Source organism: Micropterus dolomieu, linkage group LG08 (assembly GCF_021292245.1).
Source record: "Micropterus dolomieu isolate WLL.071019.BEF.003 ecotype Adirondacks linkage group LG08, ASM2129224v1, whole genome shotgun sequence".
Taxonomy (NCBI): domain Eukaryota; kingdom Metazoa; phylum Chordata; class Actinopteri; order Centrarchiformes; family Centrarchidae; genus Micropterus; species Micropterus dolomieu.
In genome coordinates this window covers 12,096,327-12,121,020 of record NC_060157.1, presented here as the reverse complement: position 1 = coordinate 12,121,020, position 24,694 = coordinate 12,096,327, and the positions used below count along the sequence as shown (strand labels likewise).

General features: G+C 42.7%; 1 protein-coding gene across 1 annotated transcript; it reads left to right on the top strand.

Moving 5' to 3' along the window:
* The first annotated feature begins 1,127 nt into the window (after positions 1–1,127).
* On the top strand, positions 1,128–23,450 carry bmp7b (bone morphogenetic protein 7b). The gene is made up of 7 exons (XM_046056509.1): positions 1,128–1,754; positions 17,752–17,944; positions 19,399–19,547; positions 20,651–20,854; positions 21,922–21,998; positions 22,581–22,691; positions 22,903–23,450. Exons 1-7 carry the CDS (start codon positions 1,355–1,357, stop codon positions 23,050–23,052), a joined length of 1,284 nt encoding a protein of 427 aa, XP_045912465.1. The 5' UTR covers positions 1,128–1,354; the 3' UTR covers positions 23,053–23,450.
* The last annotated feature ends 1,244 nt before the right edge of the window (positions 23,451–24,694 follow it).

The window sequence follows — 24,694 nt, the reverse complement described above, 5'->3', positions numbered from 1 at the left end:
AAAAGAGGAGTGGAACCCCTTTGAAGACAAGAACAACCACATTAAATGGGCAGGAAGGTGAGCTAAGTGTAGAAGACCCCAAGACACGCTCTGCCTCCTTTCCTCCCTTCCTCTGTTTACAATCATAGCTTAAGCCTTCTGGCAGCCTCTCTTGCTGTGCCATTGAAGTCTAATTTTATTGTCATAAAAATCACCTGGCAGGCTGTAGCCTTAAAGCATCTCAACTACAGAACCTTTAAAACTCCACTCTCTGTGTATTGAAAAGGTTTTTAGGAGGTCTGTCTAGATAAAGCAGTCGTTCCTGGTGCAAGGACCATCTGTGTCAGTGAGAGCAGAGCGCACAAGAGGGTCAGGGACGTTCCATTAAAGTGTGGTGTTTAAGAGGTGCTGGGGCCAGGGTGGCAGATGGTGGGATGAAGCAGCTGCCTAACATCTGCACCCCTCCTTCGTGGTCTGCTCTCTGTCTCTGGGCCGCTGCCTTTGTCACAAACTTCCTGCTGACGATTGAATGCTTGGATATCTTCAAAAATGCAGCATGAAATGGCAGTTGTGAGGCTGTAATACTGCCTCATTGACATCAAAAGACAGCTGACTTTCTCACAAGTCTCGCAACCACATGTGAACCAGGGAATTCAGAGAGTGCACCTGCAGATCGCTGAGTAACTATTATACTGGCAGCATTGCAACTACATGTTGCAACCTCCCCCATTGTAATGAAGTATTCACCCACACAGGCAAATAATTACTCTGATATGAAGTCTGTTATTTTCCATAAGCACACTAACACTGAAAGGCCTATTGTCACAGGCTCCACATCTGTCATTATTGAATCCACACAAGCATACAAGCACAAGGAATTGTGGGAAAGGAATGACGAAATGTGCTTTGTCATAAACTGAAGCATCATGATACAAATCCCGTCCTAATCCATTTTGTATTTGCACATGTAGCCTCAAGCCCTTCTCCAACTTATAACAAAGGCCAACTTCGCTCCATTAGAAAACCGCATCATCCCCCCCCCCTCCCTTTCTATCCCTCTCCCCTGCTCCTCCCAGCACACAGCGTCTCCTCAGAACTTCGCGTCTTGCTCGCAACCTCCACTCTGCAGTTGCAGGCTGCACCACAGGTTGTGGATGAGGACAGAGGTCCGCGCGAACACAATCAGCCCAGACAACGAATCAATAAAAGGACTTTGAAGTTAGGTTGATGTTCAATTTGGGATTATTTCCCTCAACATGAGGGTCCGTACTTGACTTTGGATATTGAACACAGGCTACCTGTTGCTAAAAGTTCAATATCCATATTCCAGAGTTTCGGCGAACAGAACGGGGCGCAATTACGCACGGCGAGGACCATGGCACCGATTTTGGATAGACGTACTCCCGCTTTGCTCTTGGTATGGAGCTACTGCGTCCTGGCGGACACCGCCTTTACGAACTTTACTTTGGACAACGAGTTCCACTCCAGTTTCATCCACCGTCGTTTGAAGAGCCAAGAGCGCAGAGAGATGCAGCGGGAGATCCTGTCGATCCTGGGGCTGCCGCACCGGCCGCGACCCCACCTCCACGGAAAGCACAACGCTGCACCGATGTTCATGTTGGACTTGTACAACGCCATGTCCACAGAGGGGGATGAGGACAGATACTCCTACCCCTACAAGCCCGTCTTCACCACCCAGGGGCCCCCGATAGCCAGCCTGCAAGACAACAACTTCTTGAACGACGCAGACATGGTCATGAGCTTTGTCAATTTAGGTAGGCTCCTTCTCTCATCAATCGATGCATGACCAAAACTAATGAAAATACAGTGGAACAAGGGTCAAATACAGAAAAACAAGCCCCCTTAGAGATTTATAGACATGTTGTAATGATGGCAAAGATTAAGGCCACTCAATATTGTGCACCACTGCTCAGTCCGGTCTGTCTCCGGTCTCTCAAGCTAAATATTTTAATGGTAACATTTTTGAAATAAAAATAATCATAGAATGATAAAACAGAAACAAATTATTTTTATGTGACACATGCACTGTTTTAACACATTTTTAGTTTGAAGTTTCAGTAGCTGTTGTCCTGTTGGCCTGTATACTATAATTCACTGTAAGGACTTCATTAGTAGGGAGAATTAATTACTGTATGCACTCCACTTGTTGCTATTACACTATGAGTATTTCAGTCTATGAGTCATAGCTAATAGTAGAATAGAAGAATTAAGGAGTAGCGCATGTGTTCTTCTGATGTTACACCTGGATGCACACACAGGAGACCAGCACAATAACCATGTTTACGTACAGCTAGGTGCAGTTATCCAGCTAATGCCTCACATTCCATTGTCTGTCACTGTTAAACAGCTGTGCAACCAGCTAATGTTCAGGTGCTGGAGCTGCAGATGATGGACCAACCAGCAGCTAAAATGTCAACCATGTGTTATCTAAAGAATGAGTAAGTCAACAGCAGACCGGGTTCAAAGTGCACTGGGTTCTTCCCTCACTCCAATCTGGAGACATCCCTACAGACACTCAGACAAAATCATAATGCCAGTCAATGACGATTCAGACTTAGTTTAGTTAGTTTGAGTTGGTCACACGAGTCATTATGTTGCAGGATGGACTCCAATAGAATAGTTTTATTTAGTTCTTGGTTGTTGAATGTTATTCCCTGGATCACTGTGCTTATCTACAGAATGTTTGCTGAATTCAAACAGCCCTGGACTATTTTATTGTTGTCAGGCAGTGTCAGATTTGTACATAGATAAACAGATCATTATCATACAGTTTGCTCAACAAATATATCTGTCATAACAATGTCTCCACTTATGTTCTAGGTGAGTAGCTGTTTTTTATTTTAGCGTATTAACCTTTACCATAATTTGGCACAAGACACACACAATAGAAAACTAAATTCTGAGCAGTTAAGCATTTGCCAGCCAAATTCTGCAAGGAGTTGGAAGTTTAAATTCACTCCTGGAAAGATCATTGTTGGAGCGTCTTGGCAAGAGAGAGGGAGGTGACACTAGTTCCTCCACTGCAATGTGCAATTACAGTGGGAGCTGCTGCATTGTGACTATTTTTGACAGGCTGTGACACAGATGGATTTAACCACAGAGACTCGCAAAGTCGAGGGCCGAGGCTGCAGTAAGCTGACAAGAAAGAGAGGCGCTTTTGAGAGAGAAAGAAGGATGAGAGATGGTTGAGACTGGGCCCATTTCTTTTGCAAGGATGATGCTTAAAGCAGACAGAAAATCTAAACAAAGATGGGTCACATCAGCTTTTTATTTAATATATTAGAGGACCATGGAAAGAAGGTTACACTGCCTTCCTTGTCTTGTGGCTAATGTAATTACTGATGGCATTTGCCAAGTTGACTCTTCCTCATGGCCCATGTTCAGTGTTTCTATTTATGTAGCTCATTTGGATATAAAGTGGGCGTTTGTCATCGCATTGTATGTGCTATTCGCCACGTTTTGCTTCTGTCAATATGGTTGATTGTTAGGCTTCTCCCGGAGTCTCATGTAATACCATCAAATATGACAACAACAGATAATGCGAGAGAGGGACACGGAGAAGTCATGGCTATCAAATGGATTGACTTTTTCCTTTACAAATTCCTTTCCACATTTGCTCATTGTGGGTTTGTTTTCTTATTTAGGTTGTCTGAGAGCAAAATGAGTGTGGCTTTTATTTCAAAACTGTCCCTCAAAACTCTGCATGTCTCCATAACTACCGTGCCTAGGCGCATTAGTCAGACTTTGTATACTAGTTACTGCTTCCTGAGAGGTCTGTTTTCGTACACTGGTTTGTATTTTTATTGACTATACTATACTATAAGAATATATCTTGATTAACATTAAGTGACAGAATGTAAACTACCCATCTAAGTCAAAGAACATATCGCAGTGCACAAAGCCACCCAGTGCCTTAATACATTTTTTTTTACAGGTGTTCCTCTTCCTTCCTGAGTGCCACTCAGGGGAGCTGATACACTTTACTGTCTGCTTGGTGCGAGTGTTGCAAACTCCAGTGCAGCCAGCTAGGGCGGGTGTGGGCTTTGGGACAGACACCCGGCCAGGGACGTCCTCTCACTGAGTCGCTTCAGTTAGAAAGCCCAGCTGTGTAAATGGCTTACAGCATACATTCAGAATGTACACTGCTACACGAAACACAGGTCACCCAGGCACTGGGTGTGTGCCGGACATGCCAACAAGTTAACACAACACACATTCTCCTGTCTCTCAAGGTGGCAACAGAGAAGATTACAAAAAGGTACAAAAAGAAAGTAATAAAAGCTGCATTTTAACATATTACTTGCTAACATTTATACAAATTATATCTTGTCTTATTTGTCTGTCTATATGCAGATACTGTATAAACTGTAGGTACTCATACATACACATACTTTTTGTAATAATTATTTAATGTATTCCCAGTGGTCTCTGGCAGCATTAACACTCAGCCACTATGAATTACGGCATTTCCTCCTTAACAAACCACAGCTTCCAGGGCTTTTGGCCACTACTTTGGCCTGTGCTGAGCTACAGTTCAATTCAGTTCATGTTAAACTCTCACACAGGGCGGCCATACGCAGTCATCCAGGCACACGCACAAACACTCATAATGCCCAACTTTAAACACAGCCATTTACAGCTCCCAGACCACAGGAAAGGGCTGTGACTTGCACGTCTACTATTTGCTTCCTGGATGACACAGAAACAGTAGCAACATCATCACCTGTGCTCATGCGGGAGGAGGGGGTATAGTGTTTTAAAATGTTATCATGAAGCGGGTTAGTCACAGCTTCCTTATTTCCTCTGTGTTCATCACAGTTTGGTTAACGTAACCATAGGTGAGTCTTTGGCATTCAGGCCCAAACCCTTTGGTTCCTACTGAAGAGGTAAATCCATAAAGTTATTAAAGGGATTAAGGGATTAAATCCTAAAAAAAACAAAAAACAAAGAGTTATTGACAAAAGATTGTAGACAGAATATCGCCAGGCTTATGATTAATAATAATTCAAAGCTGTAAAGGCCAATTTATGCATTGCTGTGTACCGTAGCCTGACCTCCCCATTAATGTAACTACACGTTGCTGTGATGCAGACTGCAAGAACTGTGATTGGCCCGCTTGGTAGCATAATATTCCTCCTACGCATTTCCAACTTTTTCTTCTTTTTCTTCAAGGGTCGTACATACCATCTCCTCCGACGCGTTTTATCCTTTCTAAATTTTAGTAATTTGACTAAAAATGGTTGCTGTTCCACATCGATCAGCTCCTATTCCAACATGATCTGCTCAGTTTCAGTCGCCATCTACGGTGTAGACTCGACGCAGAAGTGAAAATTGGAAAAAGCGGTAATTCCAAAAACTGACTAAATTTGTTGGTTAAGTTTTTGTGCATGCTGGCTCACTGTCACACGGTCATGGCTCACTGGGACACTTGAGGAGAATGGAGCCATTATTAATGTTAAAAGTAACACCTGTGCTTTTCCTACTGAGTCAAAATGTCTGCTGTAAAAAAACGTCCTTTTAGATGTTTGTGTAGATGTTCTTAAAATTGGTGCTTGTTCATTCTGTAGCCTTTTCAGTCACTAATCCTTGGCTGATTTAACCTTGCCTGTGTAACATGGATGATGTCAGTCTCTGTGTCTGGACACTCAGTAAAAGCATCTAAAAAGTGAACAGATATTGAAGCAATTGAATAAGAAAAGTGCTACCAGGGCACATTTAATTGCTCAGTGTTCTGCTGCTGTTAATCTGCACCAGATGTGACACATTTCACTAAACAGAATTGAAATGCGGTAAACAAACAAAGCCCCACTGCTTTCTTTCTCTCACTGTTGCAATATGCAACATTTGGCATGATGTTGCATGTGGTGGCCATTTTTAGTAGCGTTGTGTCACGTTGAAGCTTTGCCTATGTTTAACTAGTGAGTTGAGGCTGTGATCAGAGAGTGGAGAGGTATTGCACAGACTTGGCCAAGTGAGTCAGTGCACTTGCAGGTAATTATCCTTTGCGTTACCTTGGTGACCTGACAGGGCACCACCTGGCCCTCCACCTCCTCATGGCCCTCTGTCTGTTCCCATAGGAGCTGCCACACAGTTGTCTGCCAGTTTCCTCTGCTTTGTAGATTGTGTTAATAGGAAGGTAATGGAGAGCAGAGAGGGAAAGAAATGTCTAACTGGTAAATTAGTTTGGATTTATTAGAGTGCTTTGGCTTTCAGACAGCATTGTGTCACCGGCACACACTCTCGCGGGTCTCGGAAGCAGTTGTGTCACACTACAGTCACGCTAGAGGCATGCAGCTCTAGTTTATAGCTATTGGCAGAATGGCGGAGGGCTCCACACTTGCAATTTCAAATGAACAGCTCCAATATCTCTCATTTTTAAAAACAAACTCATATCTCCCATTCATCCCCTCCCCACCCTTCTCTCTATTGCTCCTTGCATTCCTCTCCACAGTGGGCTGCCCGTGGTGCTGAGGTTAATACAGATGTTTCCCTCTGTCTGCAGGCCAAAGCAGCTGTGCAGAGAAACTTTATCTTTTCAGAGTCCAACAAGTCCCCTCATCTCGACCTCTGCCATCATGTCTGGCCCTGTCTCCAATCCATCCCACATGCAGGACCATCTGATACCAAATTTCCCTCGCTACCCTCCTGAACCAACAGTATTGATTATCAGCACTGGCCTCCTAGTTTTAATTAGTTAGTTATCATATGGTCCCAGTGGTGTTGTGTGGTGTTTAGTCTCCAGCCTCCTGCTCTGGCCCTCACCTCCAGAGATTTAAACCTCCCGTGCTTCCAGACATAAAACATTTCAACACTTTCTCAAGTTCTTTTGTGTGTTTTTCCACTCCCCACCTCTCTCTCTCACACAGACACACACAGACACACACAGACACACACACACACACACACACACACACACACACACACACGCACGCACGCACACACACACACACACACACACCCCTTCTCTGAACCCAAAACACAGCTTTCCGTTTTTTCTCTACTTCATTTCTTACTCTTTGTCTCTGTCATAAACACACACACTCATACTTTTTGCCCACTGTTGTTGTAATTTGATGGATTTCTACATGTCACACCAGAAACTGCTTCCCCAAATGTGTTTTCAGGAGGCTTCTCATCACATGAGGACCAGAAAATGAAAACACAAAAATGTGTTGAAGGCCAGTCATTGCTCTGTGTGTGCAGCCTGGCCCTGACAATGTTAGTAAGCCTTTCTCCCTCCCGTAGATTTATGTAATTGCTTCTGTATACGCTCCCAGTGGACTAAAGGCACATTCATGTACTATGTGCATATGTGTGGAGAGAAACGCACATACACTCTTATTTTGCCCAAAAGGAATGTTTCTGGAGCTAATTAGTGTTATTGAGTGCATGTTTTATTGCCTTGTGCTGGACAGGGAGTGAGCAGAAGCAGAGGAATGTGGCAGTTGGTACAGATAGCCCTGCCTTTCCTGTCAGGTAATTTCTCTTAATGTTCTCCACAATTTGATGTACTACATCAAGGTCTGGTGTGTAAATAAATGCCACAAATGGAGACAAAGATTCTCTCCTCTCTAAAAGCTTCAGGCAGGTTTGCAAAGTCCACAGCTGCAGAGATCCAGGAAAATCATGTTTTTTCCAATTTATTATCTCTTAGATTCACCTGTTGAACCCAGGAGTCCAGAATGACATCTGGATGTACATAACAAAGCCTCTGTGCTCTTGGCCAGGCTAAGGCACTTGCTGGGAGAGATGATGAAACACTCTGCGGGTGGGACTTGATAATGTGGCGAGTGGTCAAAAGGCCCAGATGTACTAAGCAGCGGGAGTTCTAGCTCTGCTGCAGTGATGGACGGAGCTCCTTCATTGCCAAGAATGTTGGGCTCATTTTAGTTTTTCTAATAATTTCAATCTCCTGAGCTTTTTACGTTTTCTTTTAAACTCTGCTCCAATTTTGTGGTAAACTTGCATATTGTTCGACCAACGTTAAATGCAAATTGACAGAGGAATAATTGATGGTGAGCTGTGAGATTATAAAAAGTGTGTTGGATAACAGAATGAATTATATTTCCACCCATTTAGCCACTTCTCTTTCATCTGGGTTACTTTGGCCTTGGCTTATCAGTGACCAGCAGCACATAAGACTCCCCTGCACTTTTATGACGGCGGGTACCAAGCAGCGAAGCTGAGAGAGCAGATGTGGGCCAGAGCACAGCCAGAGATCCTGGGACCAACAGCTCCGCCGCTGCAAAAACAAATACAGCAGTCTTTGCTCTGTACTGGGGCACTGACAGGGCAGAGGGGAGAGGAGGAAGGAGATGAGAGGAGAAGGAAAAGAGAGAGAAGGAAAGGAAAGGAGACTGGAAAGGAAAGAAAAGGCCAAGTGAAGAGGAGAGGGGGAAGGTGGATCACAAATGGATGCCGTGCATTTCTTTAAACCGAGTGCATTTCTTTCTTTATTCCTTTTCCTTGTGGGAACATAATGTGCTTTAGAGCATTCGTGTTAGGGCAGTTATGTGTGTTTGTGCATAGTAAAACACTATTTTAGAGCCACCTACCCTGCCCAGTCACCAGCTGCACTGTGTGATGTGTGTTAGTTCTCCTAGCGGTAGATTGTGTTAGCGGAAGCCCGTAATACTGACCAGATTCCTCACTAGGTTCCAACAGCCAAATCAAAGCTTGTAAAAACCAAGCAACAACCATACACAAGTGTTTTTATGATATGTGATGACATTTTGCGTCTGTGTAGCATTGAAGATATGAACTGCAAGCGCAGGTTTCTGTTTATTTAGGCAAGCGCGCGGCTACATTTCCCTTGTGTTTCCTCCACAGCTATTTTGTTTATTTTAAAAAGCAATGGGCTGTAATTAAACAAAATAAACAACAAGCTGTTAAAATCAGGCTGCCAATGTGCCTGTCATGTGTGCATAAGATGCTGCTCTGGGATGCAAGAGGAAATTATAAAGTTTTATGTAGACACCGTGCAGACACATCTGTGTGTCACTTTGTGCCAATGTGCGTATTGTATGTGAATTTTCTTGAGGTCTATAATAAGAGGCGGCTTGGCTGGTCGAGGAGGGTGTGGCCCCTGCGGCCACAAAATTAAAGAACATAAAAGCAAGGGGATGAGGGGAAGAGTGAGTGGGGGAAACTGAATAGCTGTGGTTCCACGTCTATGAGTTGTTTTATCCTGCAGTTAAGAGGAAGCGCAGATGGTTACAGTGGTATTAGCACAGAGAGATCCCTCACTGCTTGGCACAGAACTCTAGGCACCCCTTCATCCCTGTCTCTCAACATATCACGCCACAGAACAATGAAGGCTGAAGATTTAGGATGTGGTTTCTTTGTTGTCACAGTTGCCTTTCACTCATGTACAGTCTCTCTTGACAGACCTCTGAGGGATAATGATGATGTCTGAGTTCCAATTTCCGAGATGACTCAATTGCATACACTTCAGTCACTGTAGTGTGGGCTCTTTAGAATCATCACTTTGGCTTAGAGTAAATGAGAAGTTCGTCCAAATTATGAATATATAAATATCAAAAATTTTATATATTTTCTCACTTACCATGGTATACAATGTTATGAGAAAAATTGACCTGACAGTGTGTATTATCTCGAGTGACAATGATTCTGTAAAGAGTGATTCTGTAAAGAGAGTTGTGAGCACCACAAACGAAATTCTATCCATCTCTGCGGTACTGGGATGGTCACAATGGATATCTCAAAACCTTTGCTAATTAAAGAAATAGTTTGATATTTTCTTGCCTAGACTTGAGAAGAGAGATTACTCAGCCAGCAGCTAGCTAACTTAGCTTAGCTCAAAGACTGGAAACAGAGGGAAACACTTAGCCTGGCTGTGTCAGTAGGTAACAAAATCTGCCTGCCAGCACCTCAAAAGTTCACAAACATAACAACACAATATAACTTTAATTCTTTTATTATATAATAAAACAAAGTGTAAAAATTACAGTTTGGGGGTTTTACGTCATTTCACCTGTTTCCAGTTTTTATGCAAAGCTTTGCTACCCACCTGCTGGCTCCAGCTTCATATTTAAGAGACAGATTTAATATCGCTCTTCTCATCTAACTATCTGGCAGAAAGTGAATAAGTCTTTTAAGTATTTTCCCAAAATGTCATATTATTCCTTCAAACCAAAACTATCCGAATGGCAAATACCAGTAGAGGAAAATGAGAAAATATGTGATTTTGTAATTTGGATGAACCGACCTTTTAACACAGCTGCTGTGCGGGTGCTCTGTAAAGGACAGGGGTATCACGGCACAGACAGACTTTACAGTCAGATATATTCCTGTGAATTCCAGGCTGTTGCATATCCAGTATAAATCTCTGGTCCATGATGCCCAGTGAAGCATGAGGTGGAACCCTGCACTACAGTTTACGGGTGCAGAGGGTAAGCATGCTTGATGGCTGCAATGAGAGGGAGAGAGAGAGGTCAACAAAGCTGCTTTGAGTATAATCTGAGACCTCTCAATGGGTTTCAGGAGAACTCAGAAAGGTTTGGTTTGACCACAAATCTTAAATGTAAAGACTCTTCTTCCTGTGGTTACTGCTTCTACTTGCACACAGGCTCAAAGGCATGTGTACGTGGTTGTGCACACACACACACACACACACACACACACACACACATGCTGCGGTGAGTTAATGATCTAAGTGTGAGTAAGTTATAGCATGAAACTCTTCTGACCCTTTCCCAGGAAGCCACTGCTGTCAGGCCCTGCTGCAGTACAAATACATCACACAGGCATGATGTCATCAGTAGTCGCCAGTGTACAGGATGTTTCCTAACGTGGTAATCACCCTACTGTGGGTAGTCACCCGGTACCCAAGAGATCAAACCCTCTTTACTCTTTATAGGATAAACATCTTGAGCAATCTGCCCCTTCCTTGCACTCTCCTTTTAGCTTATGGAAACTATGACTTATTTGTTCCTAGTACTGTCCTTAAAACGTTGTTGGAGTAAGAAAGAAAGAAAGAGAAAGAAAGAGAAAGAAAGAAAGAAAGATGCAGATCATTGTGGTGCATCAATCACATTTGCATGACTCTATCTGGTATTACCGTCCACTTTATTGACCTCCTGATTCTCATCATGAAATTATCTGAACCTGATTTGAATGACTTATTGCTTTTCTAGTTTCTGGTTTGGGTGTCAGGTGTGCTGTTAGCGTTAATGGGCTCTACGGGGATGCAGAGTGAGTTGCCGATAATGGTCGGCACAGTTATCTCAGGAGAACTGAAGGAAGGATGGGGAGGAGGGGAAGTTGAGAGTGGTGCCAGTGGTGAGATCCCACCCCCCTGCAGAGCAGCGGAAGCGTGCAAGGCGGGACTGAGGGGTGTGAGGGTGCCGAACAGACACTTGGGCTAATGCGAGCCGTCAGATTTGTCCGCTGCTGCTCAGGAGCCTGAGGTGTCGGGGAAGTATCTTAGGTCTACAGGCCCGGGGGGGGAGTTGGAGGATAAGGCTGGTGATATTCTGTACGTTTGTTATTGCCAAAAAATCCTATGATGAAAACCAAAACCAGCAGTGTGTTAGTTCATCTCTCAATACTTTCTGATTTCCCCGGCTTGTCAGTGTCTCTCAGCCTCAAGGCCTTTTACTGGAACAGTTCTTTGGTCATTTAATTTTGTTTACAAGAAAAATTTAGAATGTCGACAGAATTGTCCTTGTCCTAAAGGTGGGGTAAGCTATAGTAATCCCATACACGTCTTTTTGTCAAATTCAGCAAACATTTCCTAAAGGTTTGCTAGCTGTCTGTTCTGTGTGTGCGCTGAAAAGATCTTATGTTTGTATAGTGGCCCACACCCTGCCAGACTACACTATTCTAGCCGCTCCAACCATGATTTGCGTGCCAGTTAATATTTAATGACTTGCCCATTCAGCTTACTTTCTAGTTAGCCAAGACATGCTGCTGCTAACCCACAACCTAGCTAAAGTACTTGCCGTGTCATTGTTCGCTCAATATCATAGTATTTGTCATTGATGTTGGATTTCTCCGGAATCGCTTACTCTACCTTTAAAGACAGTTAAAGGTTTACTGCAGACAAAACAAGGTACAGAAAAGTTTATATGGATTTTGAGCTTTTTAAAAAGCATGCTTTTTTATAAATTGAGAATAAAAGGAGTCAATAAAGTCAGAAATCACTGTGTGGCTGTGGAGTAGTGAACCTCAAATCACTGTTGATTATTTGCCTGGAAATGATCTGAGGTTTTGGCTATTAGCAGGCAATGACTTTCAGCAGTGGAGATGCATACACTCTCCACAGTGCATGCACTCAAAAACAGGATTTAATGACTTTGAACGTGGCATTGTTTGTTGGTGCCAGCAGGCTGGTCTGAGTAAATCAGAAACTGCTGATCTACTGGGATTTTTTACGCACAACCATCACTAAGGTTTACAGACAATGGTCCGAAGAAGAGAAAATATCCAGTGAGTGGCAGTTGTGTCCACGAAAATGCCTTGTTGATGTCAGAGATCAGAGGAGAATGGGCAGACTGGTTTGAAATGACAGAAAGTCAACAGTAACTCAAATAACCACTCGTTACAACCAAGGTATCCAGAATACCATCTCTGAACGCACAACGAACCTTGAAGCAGATGGGCTACAGCAGCAGAAGATCACACTGCGTGACACTTCTGTCAGCTAAGAACGGGAAACTGAGCCTATAATTCACACAGGCACACCAAAATTGGACAATAGAAGCTTGGAAAAACTTTGCCTGGTCTGATGAGTCTCGATTTCAGCTGCGACATTCAGATGTTAGGGTCAGAATTTGGCGTAAAACAACATGAAAGCATGGATCCATCCTGCCTTGTATCAACGGTTCACGCTGGTGGTGGAGTATTGATGCTGACCATGTCCATCCACAGTGTACCCATCTTCTGATGGCTACTTCCAGCAGAATAATGCACCATGTCACAAAGTTAAAATTCTCTCAAACTGGTTTCTAGAAGATGACAATGAGTTCACTGTACTCCAATGGCCTCCACAGTCACCAGTCTCCCGTTCCACCACCTTTGAGATGTGGTGGAACGGGAGAATCTCACCTTGGATGTGCAGCCAACAAATCTGCAGCAACTGTGTGACGCTCATGACGATCATGTCAATATGGACCAATGTTTCTGAGAAATGTTTCCAACACCTTATTATACAGAATTAAAAGTGTTCTGAAGGTACTAGCAAGGTGTACCTAATAAAGTGGCCAGTTAGTGTAAGTCTTGAAAGATGCTAACACAGTGTTACGGTAGAAACCCACTGGCTGCCAGGTGCATGTTCAGTTTGAAGGATGGAGAAACCATAATCAGCCCGACATCTCTGATGTGTGCTGCTCTGCACTTGTGTGGCCTGCTCAAGTCAAATGATGTGGGATAATTGTGCATCATCAGCATTTTGTATAAAAAGCAGATCAGATGTCAAACCAAATGATAAAAGCAGCTCATATGCGTGTATGTCAGTGTGCTTGCTTGTGTGTACGTTTTCTCTTTGCATGTGTGCGTTGTTGCTCTAATTATGGATTACAGAAACCCATAATGATTGTGTTACCGTGCTGTGACGCACAAGACCGTTCGCTTCACAGGAAATAATTTGTGATAGTTGTTTGCATGTGAGTGTATGTGTGTGTGAGGAGCAGCAACCAGTCCGGTTGTCAGCTACTTAGAATGAAGGGTTCCTATGACGTGAGAGGGTGTATTCGCCATGTTTGTGGTGTGTGTGTATGTTTGTAGCACAGGTGGGGCGATGGCTCTGGGTTCAACATTTATGTTTTTTTCCCTCTTGCTCTGTCCGTCAATTTTTTACTGGCCCCTATAAACCCAGAGATGGACTTAATAACTGTGTGTTAAATTATCATAAACTCTGTCTTCCTACTGCCATTTTCTCACGTGTTGGGATGGGTATGGTCTGATTTTATCGATTCTACTACTCTTATCGAATACTTCTTGTCGGTTGAGTTCTTTATCAATACAAAAATAATGTATTATTTAAATAATAATACATTCAGAGAAGTATGACAATTAAATATTTTAAAAATAACTAAATGTTGTTTCTAGAGCAGCAACAGTAATGTTACAGCAAAGTCTGTATACACTGGAAGCAAATCTAAAATGTCAATAAAATAAATCATTCCTGAAATGAAAATACTGAGTAAAGTTTAGAAAGAATGAAGAATAGAGTAAGTATCAGTCCTTCCTCCTGTCCTCTGTCCTCCTCCCTCTGCTGCTGATGTGACTGCTGATGTGGATGCCTCCAGGTACCTCTGGTAGAGAGAGGAGCTGCTGGTTTGTCTCAGCCAGAAGCTAAGTTTACAAGAATTTTCCAAATTTTAAGGTACGTGGCAAACTAAACAGTTAGACAGACAGCTTATGTTTTGGCATGCAGAGCTCGCACACTGTGCTTGTGTAAAACAGTGAAATGATGATGAGACACTGGGAACAGAGCAAATTTATATATCGTCTTCTACATGTTTATGCTTGTTGAACAGAGCATTGATAAATATTACACTTACGGTACTTACTTACAGTAACAAGCGTGTGTGTCTGTGGTGTGTGTGTGTGTGTGTGTGTGTGTGTGTGTGTGTGTGTGGAGGAGCTCAGCCCTTACACAGAGAAGGCTGCAGTGAGAAAATAAATGAGACCAAAATTATGTGTTTAATTGAATTATTTTTTCCAACTTGACACCACCCAATCGGACAAGTGAGTTACTAGATTTACTTGCCCTACGTGGCAATGTACTTGCCCCAGACAATCGGCCAAACCTTATTGTTGAGCCCTGTGGCTAGGGGAAGGGGAAGTCAGGGGAAGTCATAAATGCACCCCCTTGGCTTTGACTGTGCTTCTTCCTCTCATTTAATGACTGCCATACTGCGGAGAAAAAAGAGAGAGACAAAGGCAGAATCATGACGGACGTTCAAGCTACACAGCTAGGCTGCTCTCATTTTCTCTCAAACTCTACAGATGAAATTAATTCATCAAAGAGTGTAAATGGAAAGGGATGCAGGAGAAATAGTTAGTGTGGGAGTTGCACAGCAGCATCCAGCTGTTCTCACAATCAGAGATAAAGGGCTTTTACAGCGAAGGGGTGGGTGGCTGCTCTGGAGGCTAAAGAACAGGTCTGGCTTTCTCCCCAGAGGGATTGCACCTGCACTGTGCTACAGGAGGAGGGAGCGGTCCCTGACGTGGCAGAAGAATAAGCAGGCCCCGGAGCAGAGCAATATGAAGGAGAAATGAGAATATGTGTGAGGGTACTAACAAACATGAAGTAATGGTTCCCTGGATAGATAATAAAAGACATTGATATTGAGAGGTACTGCCCAGGTCGGGTAAGTTAGTATAGAGAACGCCAAAATAAATCTGAGGGGTCACACAATGATTTATTTCTGTTACACAAATTATATTTAATTTTTCTGACTTTTTCTTATTTTATATTAGCACTTTCACCTCTTTAGGTGTAAAGTCTTTGGGCCTCAATGAATTATTCAAATTAAGCAGCCTGAGAAGGGCTGAAAACCAAAAAGGTTGGGAACCACTGGGGTAGTATACAGAATGTAGTGAAGTCAAAGGTGTGCTGCAGGTGTAGACCATGTGAACAATGCTGATGAGCTTTAGATCTTTTCAGCAGTAAAATGTATGCATTTTCAACACAGTCAGCATAATGTTGTAAAAGCTGATTTGGAGGAATGGGGCTTGATGAAAGGCCTGATTGGTGGAGTGGTCCACACTGCAGGATTGGTACAAGTGAGGACAGAGAGTGGGCTGGTATGAAAAGAGGTAATGGATAATTTAGGGTGTTGGTGGAAGTGATGTTGAATTGGTGAAGGTCCACATAACCTTGAACTCCACTGTTTTCAGGAGGAATCTAACCAGTCCAATGTGTGCCCACCGGAGGACAATGGGAGCCTAAAGCTAGGCCATGTAATGGCCAACAGAGAGCAGAGCTGTAATAGTAATTAGATCCTTTCTTTTACTCCTGCTCTGGCCAATCATCTCACAGTGCTGCCTTTGTATAATGTCCTTCAGCAACTGGGTTTAATAGAGACATAAATGAAAGGGGATGTAGGGGAGAGAGTCCACTGGGAAAACTACATAAGAGGGAAGAGGGGAAACAGTGCTGGGCAAGGCAAAGATGCAGGTGTGCAGTGAAACAAATAACAACGCACTCGCTGTACAGTGAAACATGCATAACATTTACATCATTCCACACTTATATTACTGACAGCTGGTAAAGAATAAGTATGCTGTCATCAGAAATTATTTTGTGTGTGTGTGTGTGTGTGTGTGTGTGTGTTTTTTCCATTAGTGTGACAATAGCTTGGCAAAGATCCTGGTACTTGTTTTTTTTCCTTTTTGTACAATTTGTACAGACATACATTGTCTCCAAAGAATGATAATGATTTTGGTGATCCCAAATTTGTTTCCGCTTGCTTCATCATCAGGAAAAAACATATGCTTCGGTTTATAACTAAATACCTGCAAAAATAATGACTTTCCCATCCACCACAGCTGTATTTTGTTTTTAGCGCTAATTAGCAATTGTTAGCATGCTAACATGCTAAACTACGATGCGAAAAAATGGTAAACATTATACATGCTAAACATCAGCATGTTAGCATTTAAATTCTGAGCATCTTAGCATGCTGATGTTAGCATTTAGCTTAAAGCACCTTTGTACATCTTAGTCTTCCTTCATGTAATCACTTAATCCTTTTGATATATTAATGTTGGGGTTTTTCTTCCATTTTTCCCTTGAAACGCACTTTGTGTCTATTTTTCGTAAGTTCTATATAAATAAGGGAGGGTGGGAATCTCTCAATTTGGGAACCAGAAGAGATTTGGCTTCTTTTTTGTGTTTGTTTATAAATTACTGTAAGATTAATAAATTGTGAAATGGTTTGGCTATTCATTTTCAGTCAATTTATAATTGTGTTTGTTTGTCTTTATGTATCTGTTTCTATATGTATGGATGCGTGTACATGTGGGCGGTCTGTCTGACAGTTGATGAAGAGGGAGGTGGCAAGAGAGTCAGGAGATGATGAGAGACAAGGCACTGACCCCTGGGATATCCTGCTGGGACATGAGAGGGGGGGCATATCTTGGGAGGGGGGGCAAAGCTAGGATGTGGGGATGTGAGAGAGGAGGGGATTGGTAGGGGGTGCACCAAACACGGAGCCCCAACTCATGAGAACCAGATGAAGGGCAGACTGGATGACTCTCTGGGGCTATGAGAGGAAGAGAGGGAGAAGAAAGGGGCTCATAAAGCTGTCAGAGTCCACCAGCATCTCTCTATCATTGGCTCGGTGTGGGCCAGATGATTGCTCCTAGTGCTAGTCTTCATAAATGTTTCAATCATAAGCCAACATGTGTACTGCATTTCTATAGATGTTTTTAATCTGGAACTGACCCAGAGTCTGACAAGCTATGTCAGCCCCTTGCTAACAACTGAGGTTGATGGACTGAGGAGGAAGAATAAAATAAATCAGGAGAGGAAGAGTCATTTGCTCGTCAGTTTTGTTTCTCTGTAAGATGCAACTCAATACCACACAAAAAATCTTTTAGTTTCACATGAAAACATATTACTCCTCTGTGTCTCACTGCACACATTTTGTATCCCTGTTGGTAAAGGGGGAATACAAAAGAGCTTCTGTGAGAAGAAGCAACATCCTCTGCAAACATATGATCTGTCTGAGCATACATTTTTTGTAAAATATTCTTGTTTTATTATTATTTTTTTTGCAGTGGAGCACGATAAGGAATTCCTACCAGTGCGGCGGCATCACAGAGAGTTCAGATTTGACCTGTCACGGATCCCAGAGGGCGAGGCGGTCACTGCTGCTGAGTTTCGGATATATAAAGACTTCATCCACGAACGTTATGACAATGAGACCTTTCGCATCAGCGTCTACCAGGTGTTGGAGGAACACTCTGATAGGTGAGTGTGGGTATATGGTTATGTGTCGTCTATTACTTTGGTTTATAACCACATACCTGCAAAACTAATGATATTCCTGTCAGCCACAGCTGTAAGTTACTTTCTGTGTGGCTGTAGACTGTCTAAAGTTATTTATCAAGAAGAAATGGCATTTGCTGGTTCCATTTTCTTAAATGTGAAGAATTGCTGCTTTTATGTCATAGGCATTTTTCCCAGCAGACATTTTGACCTATCATAGTCGGAAAAGCACAGGTGTTACTAATAACATTAACAATGGCTCTGTTGTATCCAAGTGTCCCTCGCAGTAAGCCATGACAATGTGCCAGGAAGCACAATACCAGGACCCTGAAACCAAAGCAGCTAAATGGAATACAGCCATCATTCATTTCAGTGTTTACGTCTGTGCTTTTCCTGCTGTGATATGTCAAAATGTCCTTGGTTACTAATTGAGTATCGTAGGGTTTTGAACTGGTGTTTGTAATTAATGTCATCACTTCTGGGACTTTGTGATAAGCCTTTTTCCATTATTTCTTATAGTATATAGACTGGACTAATAATTGATTCATTAATTTGCAAAATAAACATATTTGTCCATATGAAAATAAGCATAAATTGCAATCCTTATAATCTGGAAGCTCCCCCCCCCGATGTTCTCGATGTGGCTAATCTGAGTCTTCCAGAAGGTGTATGTAACTCGGGAATGGCCCATGTCCTGCTCTCCTCGACCCCTCCTAAAGGTTTCTGTTGTCCAGAGGGAACAACACAGTCATTTATTCCTTTGCCAGAGACGGGCCTGGGTACATGAATGAACCACAGCCCTGTGACACACTATCTGCCCAGTCAGAAAATAGGTCGGGATACATGAATGGCCACATGAAGTACGAGAGATTTTAGTCTCCGATGGCGAAATAGTAGAAAATTCAGAGTTCAGTGTTGGACAACAGGACTGACTTGAATATGCACTATTTCACTTTCTACTTTTCACACATTTTTTTCCTCTTTCGCAGCTGTGTTTTTTTCTCCTCCTCTCTGTCACTCTCTCTCTCTAGCTCTCTCTCACTCTCTCTCTCTTTGGCTTTTTGGCTTAGCCACAAAATTCCAGCCAGTGATGGAGTATGTGTAGTGTGTGAAAGGACTGGTCGTTTATAAAGCCATTATTGTCAATTAAGAAAATGAAATGCTCCCCTGGGTCTCACCATCTGGAGCCCTCCCTACCCCCTCCCTCCTTCACTCTCATGCTCCATCTCTCTCTCTCTTTGTTTCACTCTGTCACACTCTTCTGACTCCCTCTCTCCACTCCATTACTTTGCTTTGCGCTTCGGTCACTTAGCTTTTCACTCTGTCAGGTGGTTTCAGCCTATCTTTTGTAATTGTGCATATAATCCCCGTTGACTTATGTCTGTCTCTGACTTTAAGTGTTAACTTTTATTATCTTCTTCTGTGTCCTCTCCAAGGGAGTCAGACCTGTTTCTACTGGACTCACGGGTGATCTGGGCTGCAGAGGAGGGCTGGTTGGTGTTTGACGTGACAGCCACCAGTAACCACTGGGTCCTGAACCCTGGCAGGAACCTGGGTCTACAGCTGGCCCTGGAGAGCACAAATGGTGAGTGTCACCATGGTGAGTGTCACCATTTGTCAGTGGATTGTCATAGATCAGTGGATTACCCAGTACATAGGAAGTCACAGGTGGCCATGTTACTGGTGTGGTGAGATGGGTGGCTGATGACAAGGTGATGAGAAACCAGATAAATGACCATAAAGATGAATCATTCCCCTTTTTATACTACACCTACATCATGGCCGTTCTCTGAAAGGCAAAAGAATCAGTCAAGTCATTGTTTGTGTGTACACAGCAGAGATAAATCAAACCCTGTTCCTCATCATTCATCATCAGTCATTCATCCCCGTCTTCATCCGTCATACCCTCAACATCATTAGAGGGCATGCAGAAAATATGCTGCGTTATCCTAAGGATAACATCTCAGCAGGCGTTTGTCATCACAAGGCTTGGATGTTAGTCTGCGGAAAACTTTTATCAACAAACAGTGTGAAGTACAAGAGCGTGTTTGAGAATATTATCTCTCACAGGATGGCAGGATGTTACATGTTAGGTGAGGAAAACAGACTTGCTTTCGCGTTATGGGAGGGGGCTGCTGGAGAGGCTGTATCCATGAGTGTGTTTGTGTGTTAGAATGGGTATGAAGGGTTATGGGTGAGCGTGTGCAGACAGGCTCACGGGACATCCTGTCGCCAGCGGCGACCAGAAGCCTTGATTTACCACCAGACGCTGATCTGACACACATTCTTCTGAGTGAGAACTAGATAGACATTGCTGGAGTGCACATGCACGAACACACCCACACATACACGCACGCAAACACAAGTAGAGAGGCTTTGATGTTCAGTGCTACGTTTGTTCTTGGCATTTCAGAGGTTGAGGAGGGTTGGGAAAAAGGGAAAGGAATTTACAGAGAAAAAGCTCATTTGTAAATCTGAATGCAGCATTATAGACACGACGAAAGTGGTTTAAGTGAGGAAAGAGAGGACCACACACATGCATAATAAACACAGGCACATCAAGTGGGAACATATTTATTTGATTTCAAAAGCATTCCCTTTCTCCTTATACATCGCTGTGTATGAATAAAATCTAGATTTCTGTGACGGCAACACCTGTTTTACTGCTCTCTCTGTCTCCCACTACAGGAGAGAGCATCAATCCTCGTGTGGCAGGGCTGATTGGTCGGAGTGGGCCTCAGAATAAACAGCCCTTCATGGTGGCCTTCTTCAAAGCCACTGAGGTGCACCTGCGAAGCATCCGTTCAGCGACAGGGGGGACCAAACCACGTAACAACAAAGGCTCTAAAGGGGCAAAGAGCCAAGAGGCACTCAGAGTGGCCAATGTTGCAGGTAAACACGCAAAGTGTATGTGCTTTGTATATATAGTGAGCGATGATTTATGTTGTTGTGTTGTTGGCTTTTGTTGGCTATGTGAGGAATCAATGGAATGGGATACAGATGACCGTTCAGCCCAGATGAGAATCCTCTATATTTTTATAGTACAATGGCCAACACATACATGCAAACACTCACGAGCATCCACAATAATACAATATATCTGGAACCACCAAAAGCATGCCATTGGAATCGATGTGATCCTTGCACGACAAAACATGCGATGCATGCTGAGGGCCTTTGTTTTAGAGGTGTGAGAGGGCTGTGTTTATGTGAAGCGCTGAAACATTAGACTGTAATGCCTGAGCCACAAATATCCCTCTGCTGTCCTTGTTTATTTACACAAGCATTACAGAGCAGTTGGGGCCAAGTTCCCTGCATGGAGGTAAGGCAGCGCAGGCTTTTATGGCGGAACACATCTGCGGTGTGCTGTGGGGCAACCGGGGCCACAACACATGGGCCAAATGAGCCTGTTTGTAACTTTGGATAGCAGTGGTCCTTAACTGGTTGATGAGAACCAGTTGCTCATCATCATTTCCAATGTGAACCACTCTCAGGAACTAATGTACCACAGAGTCCCAGAGGTCACCAGAAGAAGAGCGAGAGATATCATTAGATAGAAAACAGGTTGTTTTTTTTTCAACACGCAGATGGGGTAAAGGGGAAAAGAAATGTTGAAATGGGTGAAGAGGAAGAAGAGAGAATAAATAATGTGTTGAGTTATGAAAAAAAGGGCGAGCCGACTGTGTGCACATCTGTTTCATTCAGTGGAAACTCAAAGCCCAGCAGAGTGACCTCTAAGCAGGGTGGCCCATTCATTTGAAACAATTACCAAACTGCTGCTGTAGTCCTTCAGCCATTGTTTAAATGTGAATGTTTTGTATGAGAATACTGGCTCTTCTTTATCATATTTGCCTAATGTGGGTTCTGACTACAGTAAATAGTTACTCTTGTAGCTGCATGGGATAGTAGCACATGTACTGAAGTGTGATCTCTCTCTGTCTTTTTGTCCTTTTCCACAGAAAACAGCAGTACTGATCAGAAGCAGGCGTGTAAGAAGCATGAGCTCTACGTCAGTTTCAGAGACTTGGGGTGGCAGGTACGAAAAACATTCCTCTCCAGGTAGCCAAAATTGCTTGGCCCAACAGAAGCCTTACTCAGACCCTCCTGGTTGCTGGTTTTAACCCAGAATCATGATAAATAATAAACACTAGAATCAGTCCACGTAATACTTAAATCCAAGGGTGTATATTTCCACAGGGGACAAGTCCACCACACTTTTACAGGTTCAGCTTGATGTAGTCACCAAAAATCTACTCTTACTGTCCAGCTGCCACACAACATGCAGTCTTTGAGTCATTTTGGATCATATGCTCAGAGAAATAAGCGTAAGATTTTTATTCCCCTGGGTCTGAATCAAGTTGTCTTGAATTTTGCCTAAGGGAGGGTGGACACCCACAGTGTCAGACTTTGAAAACCCCTGACGAAAGAACTTCATTGTGTCTAAGGCATATTTTGCTTGACTCTGCTGGCTATGTGGCCTCTCTGATCCTTCAACATTCATCTGTCTCGATCTCTTTATCTTACTCTCACACTTCCTCACTCCCGGTATTTTGGTTTTCAGCGCACTATACCATTTTCCCAATTCTCCATTTCTCTCTGTCTCCCTCCCTGGTCTTAGGACTGGATCATAGCTCCAGAAGGATATGCGGCGTACTATTGTGAGGGAGAGTGCGCCTTCCCGCTGAACTCCTACATGAATGCCACAAACCATGCCATTGTGCAAACCCTTGTGAGTAACCATGAAGGCAGGGAACAAAAACCCAGCAGTCATGTTAAGAGTCTAATCATTTCATCAACTGTCAGGAAAATGTTTCCATTGTTGGAACTACTGTATTTAATTATCCAAAACGGTTGGGGATTTTATTGTAGAGGATATTTGTCATTACTCATTCATGTTGTAATGATGAATTCAACATTTTAATTCCTCCTCCTCTTCCCAGGTTCATTTTATCAACCCTGAGACGGTTCCTAAGCCTTGTTGTGCCCCCACGCAGCTCCACGCTATCTCAGTGCTCTACTTTGACGACAGCTCCAACGTCATTCTCAAGAAGTACCGCAACATGGTGGTCAGAGCTTGTGGCTGCCACTAAACTGTCGGCATCTTCGCACAGAGACACACACACATACGCACACACACATCACTAGAGAGGGTTTTTCCTTGCTGTCAGGCACCAACTAAAATTTTTTGAATGGATGACATGATATAGTGCACGCACACGTATTTTATGATCATTCTGAGAGTTCCAGTGTGGAAGAAACTCTCGTTACGTTTTCAAGGTTGTCCTGAAGTAAACGCAATGTTGAGTGGCTGAATAGGAATATCGATCAAAGTACACACACACACACACACACACACACACACACACACATTCATGTTTGTGCTTTCTACTGTGTATAGGAGACATTAAAAGCAGTGATTGTACTGTATATTCATTCACAGTCAACAATCTTTAGTTTATTTCAATTATTGTTATTGTAGTTAATTTTACTGTAGATTATATTATATATATTATATTTTTATATATATATATATATATATATATATATATATATATATATATATATATATATATATATACTTTTTTTTTTTTTTTTATGGCCAAGAGACCCGGGTGGATGTTCTGAATTTCTTCTGTGTACAATACTGTGTAAATAATTTTTTTTAAAACAAACAAGAAGTGTATTTATTTCCTGGAATGTCACCTGGGTTTGTGTTTTCTCCTGTATGTAATGCTGCCTGTTTTCTTTCACATTATTGTACACACAGACTCTGAGGAAATGAAAACAAAGTTGACAGAAAACTACTTTGACATGAGCGTTGAGTTCAAACTCGATGCGCTTCCTCTCTGCCTCATGTGTACACGTACGCTGATGGTGAGAGGCAATTTGTGACATCTTGGACCTGTGGAAATGTCTGCACATTTCATCAGTCGAAGCTGTTATGTATACCTGACGCATGTTTTATAGCAACAATCAGCTGAACTGTCAAAGAGAGAGGGAGAGAGGGAGCTTTGTACGAAGCCTCTTGTTCTGTGTGTTAAGACATTTTCAGGTTTCTATTCCTCTGCTGTAATACAATCTGTCATATTTAAAAGGTCTATTTATTGAGAGCTGGCTAATATGTTCTACAGTGTGCTCCGATGTCTCAGCCATGCTTTACTGCTGAACTGGTACAACAATAAACTGGGAGAAAAGCAACAAAACCACCTTGAGATGTGTTGTTTAATCCAGACGAAAAGCAGAATCAAATTGCGAAGCTGAAGGGGGAACACATGCTGGCACTACAATTTCTTGCTTGTTCCTGCACAAATATTTGCTTGGATTGTAGCTACATCCTTTACATGCTGACCTGAGATCTGCCTGAGAAGTGTTTCCACATTCACAAGCAAACTGAAAATTTTTCTGTTTTCTCAGGCTTATGATTACTTATTGTGTGCATGCCTGTCTGTGGTTTCTGCATGTGGGGTGGATGTGGGTTTTTTTCGGTCTAGGTGGGTGGATGTTTGCGCATGTATTTCAGCATAAAGCACACTGGTATTGTAATGAAATTTGCTATTGAAATAAAAAAGGGCATGGTATTTGACATTGACATTATACAGTATAGTAAGAACTGCATTCTGTGCATGTGTGAGTGTCTAATTTAGTGCCTTTGACATGAAAGAACATACTTAAAGCACTTTTGGAAGGCTTTAGTAAAATAAGATAAGAGAATAGATAGAACTTTATTTAACT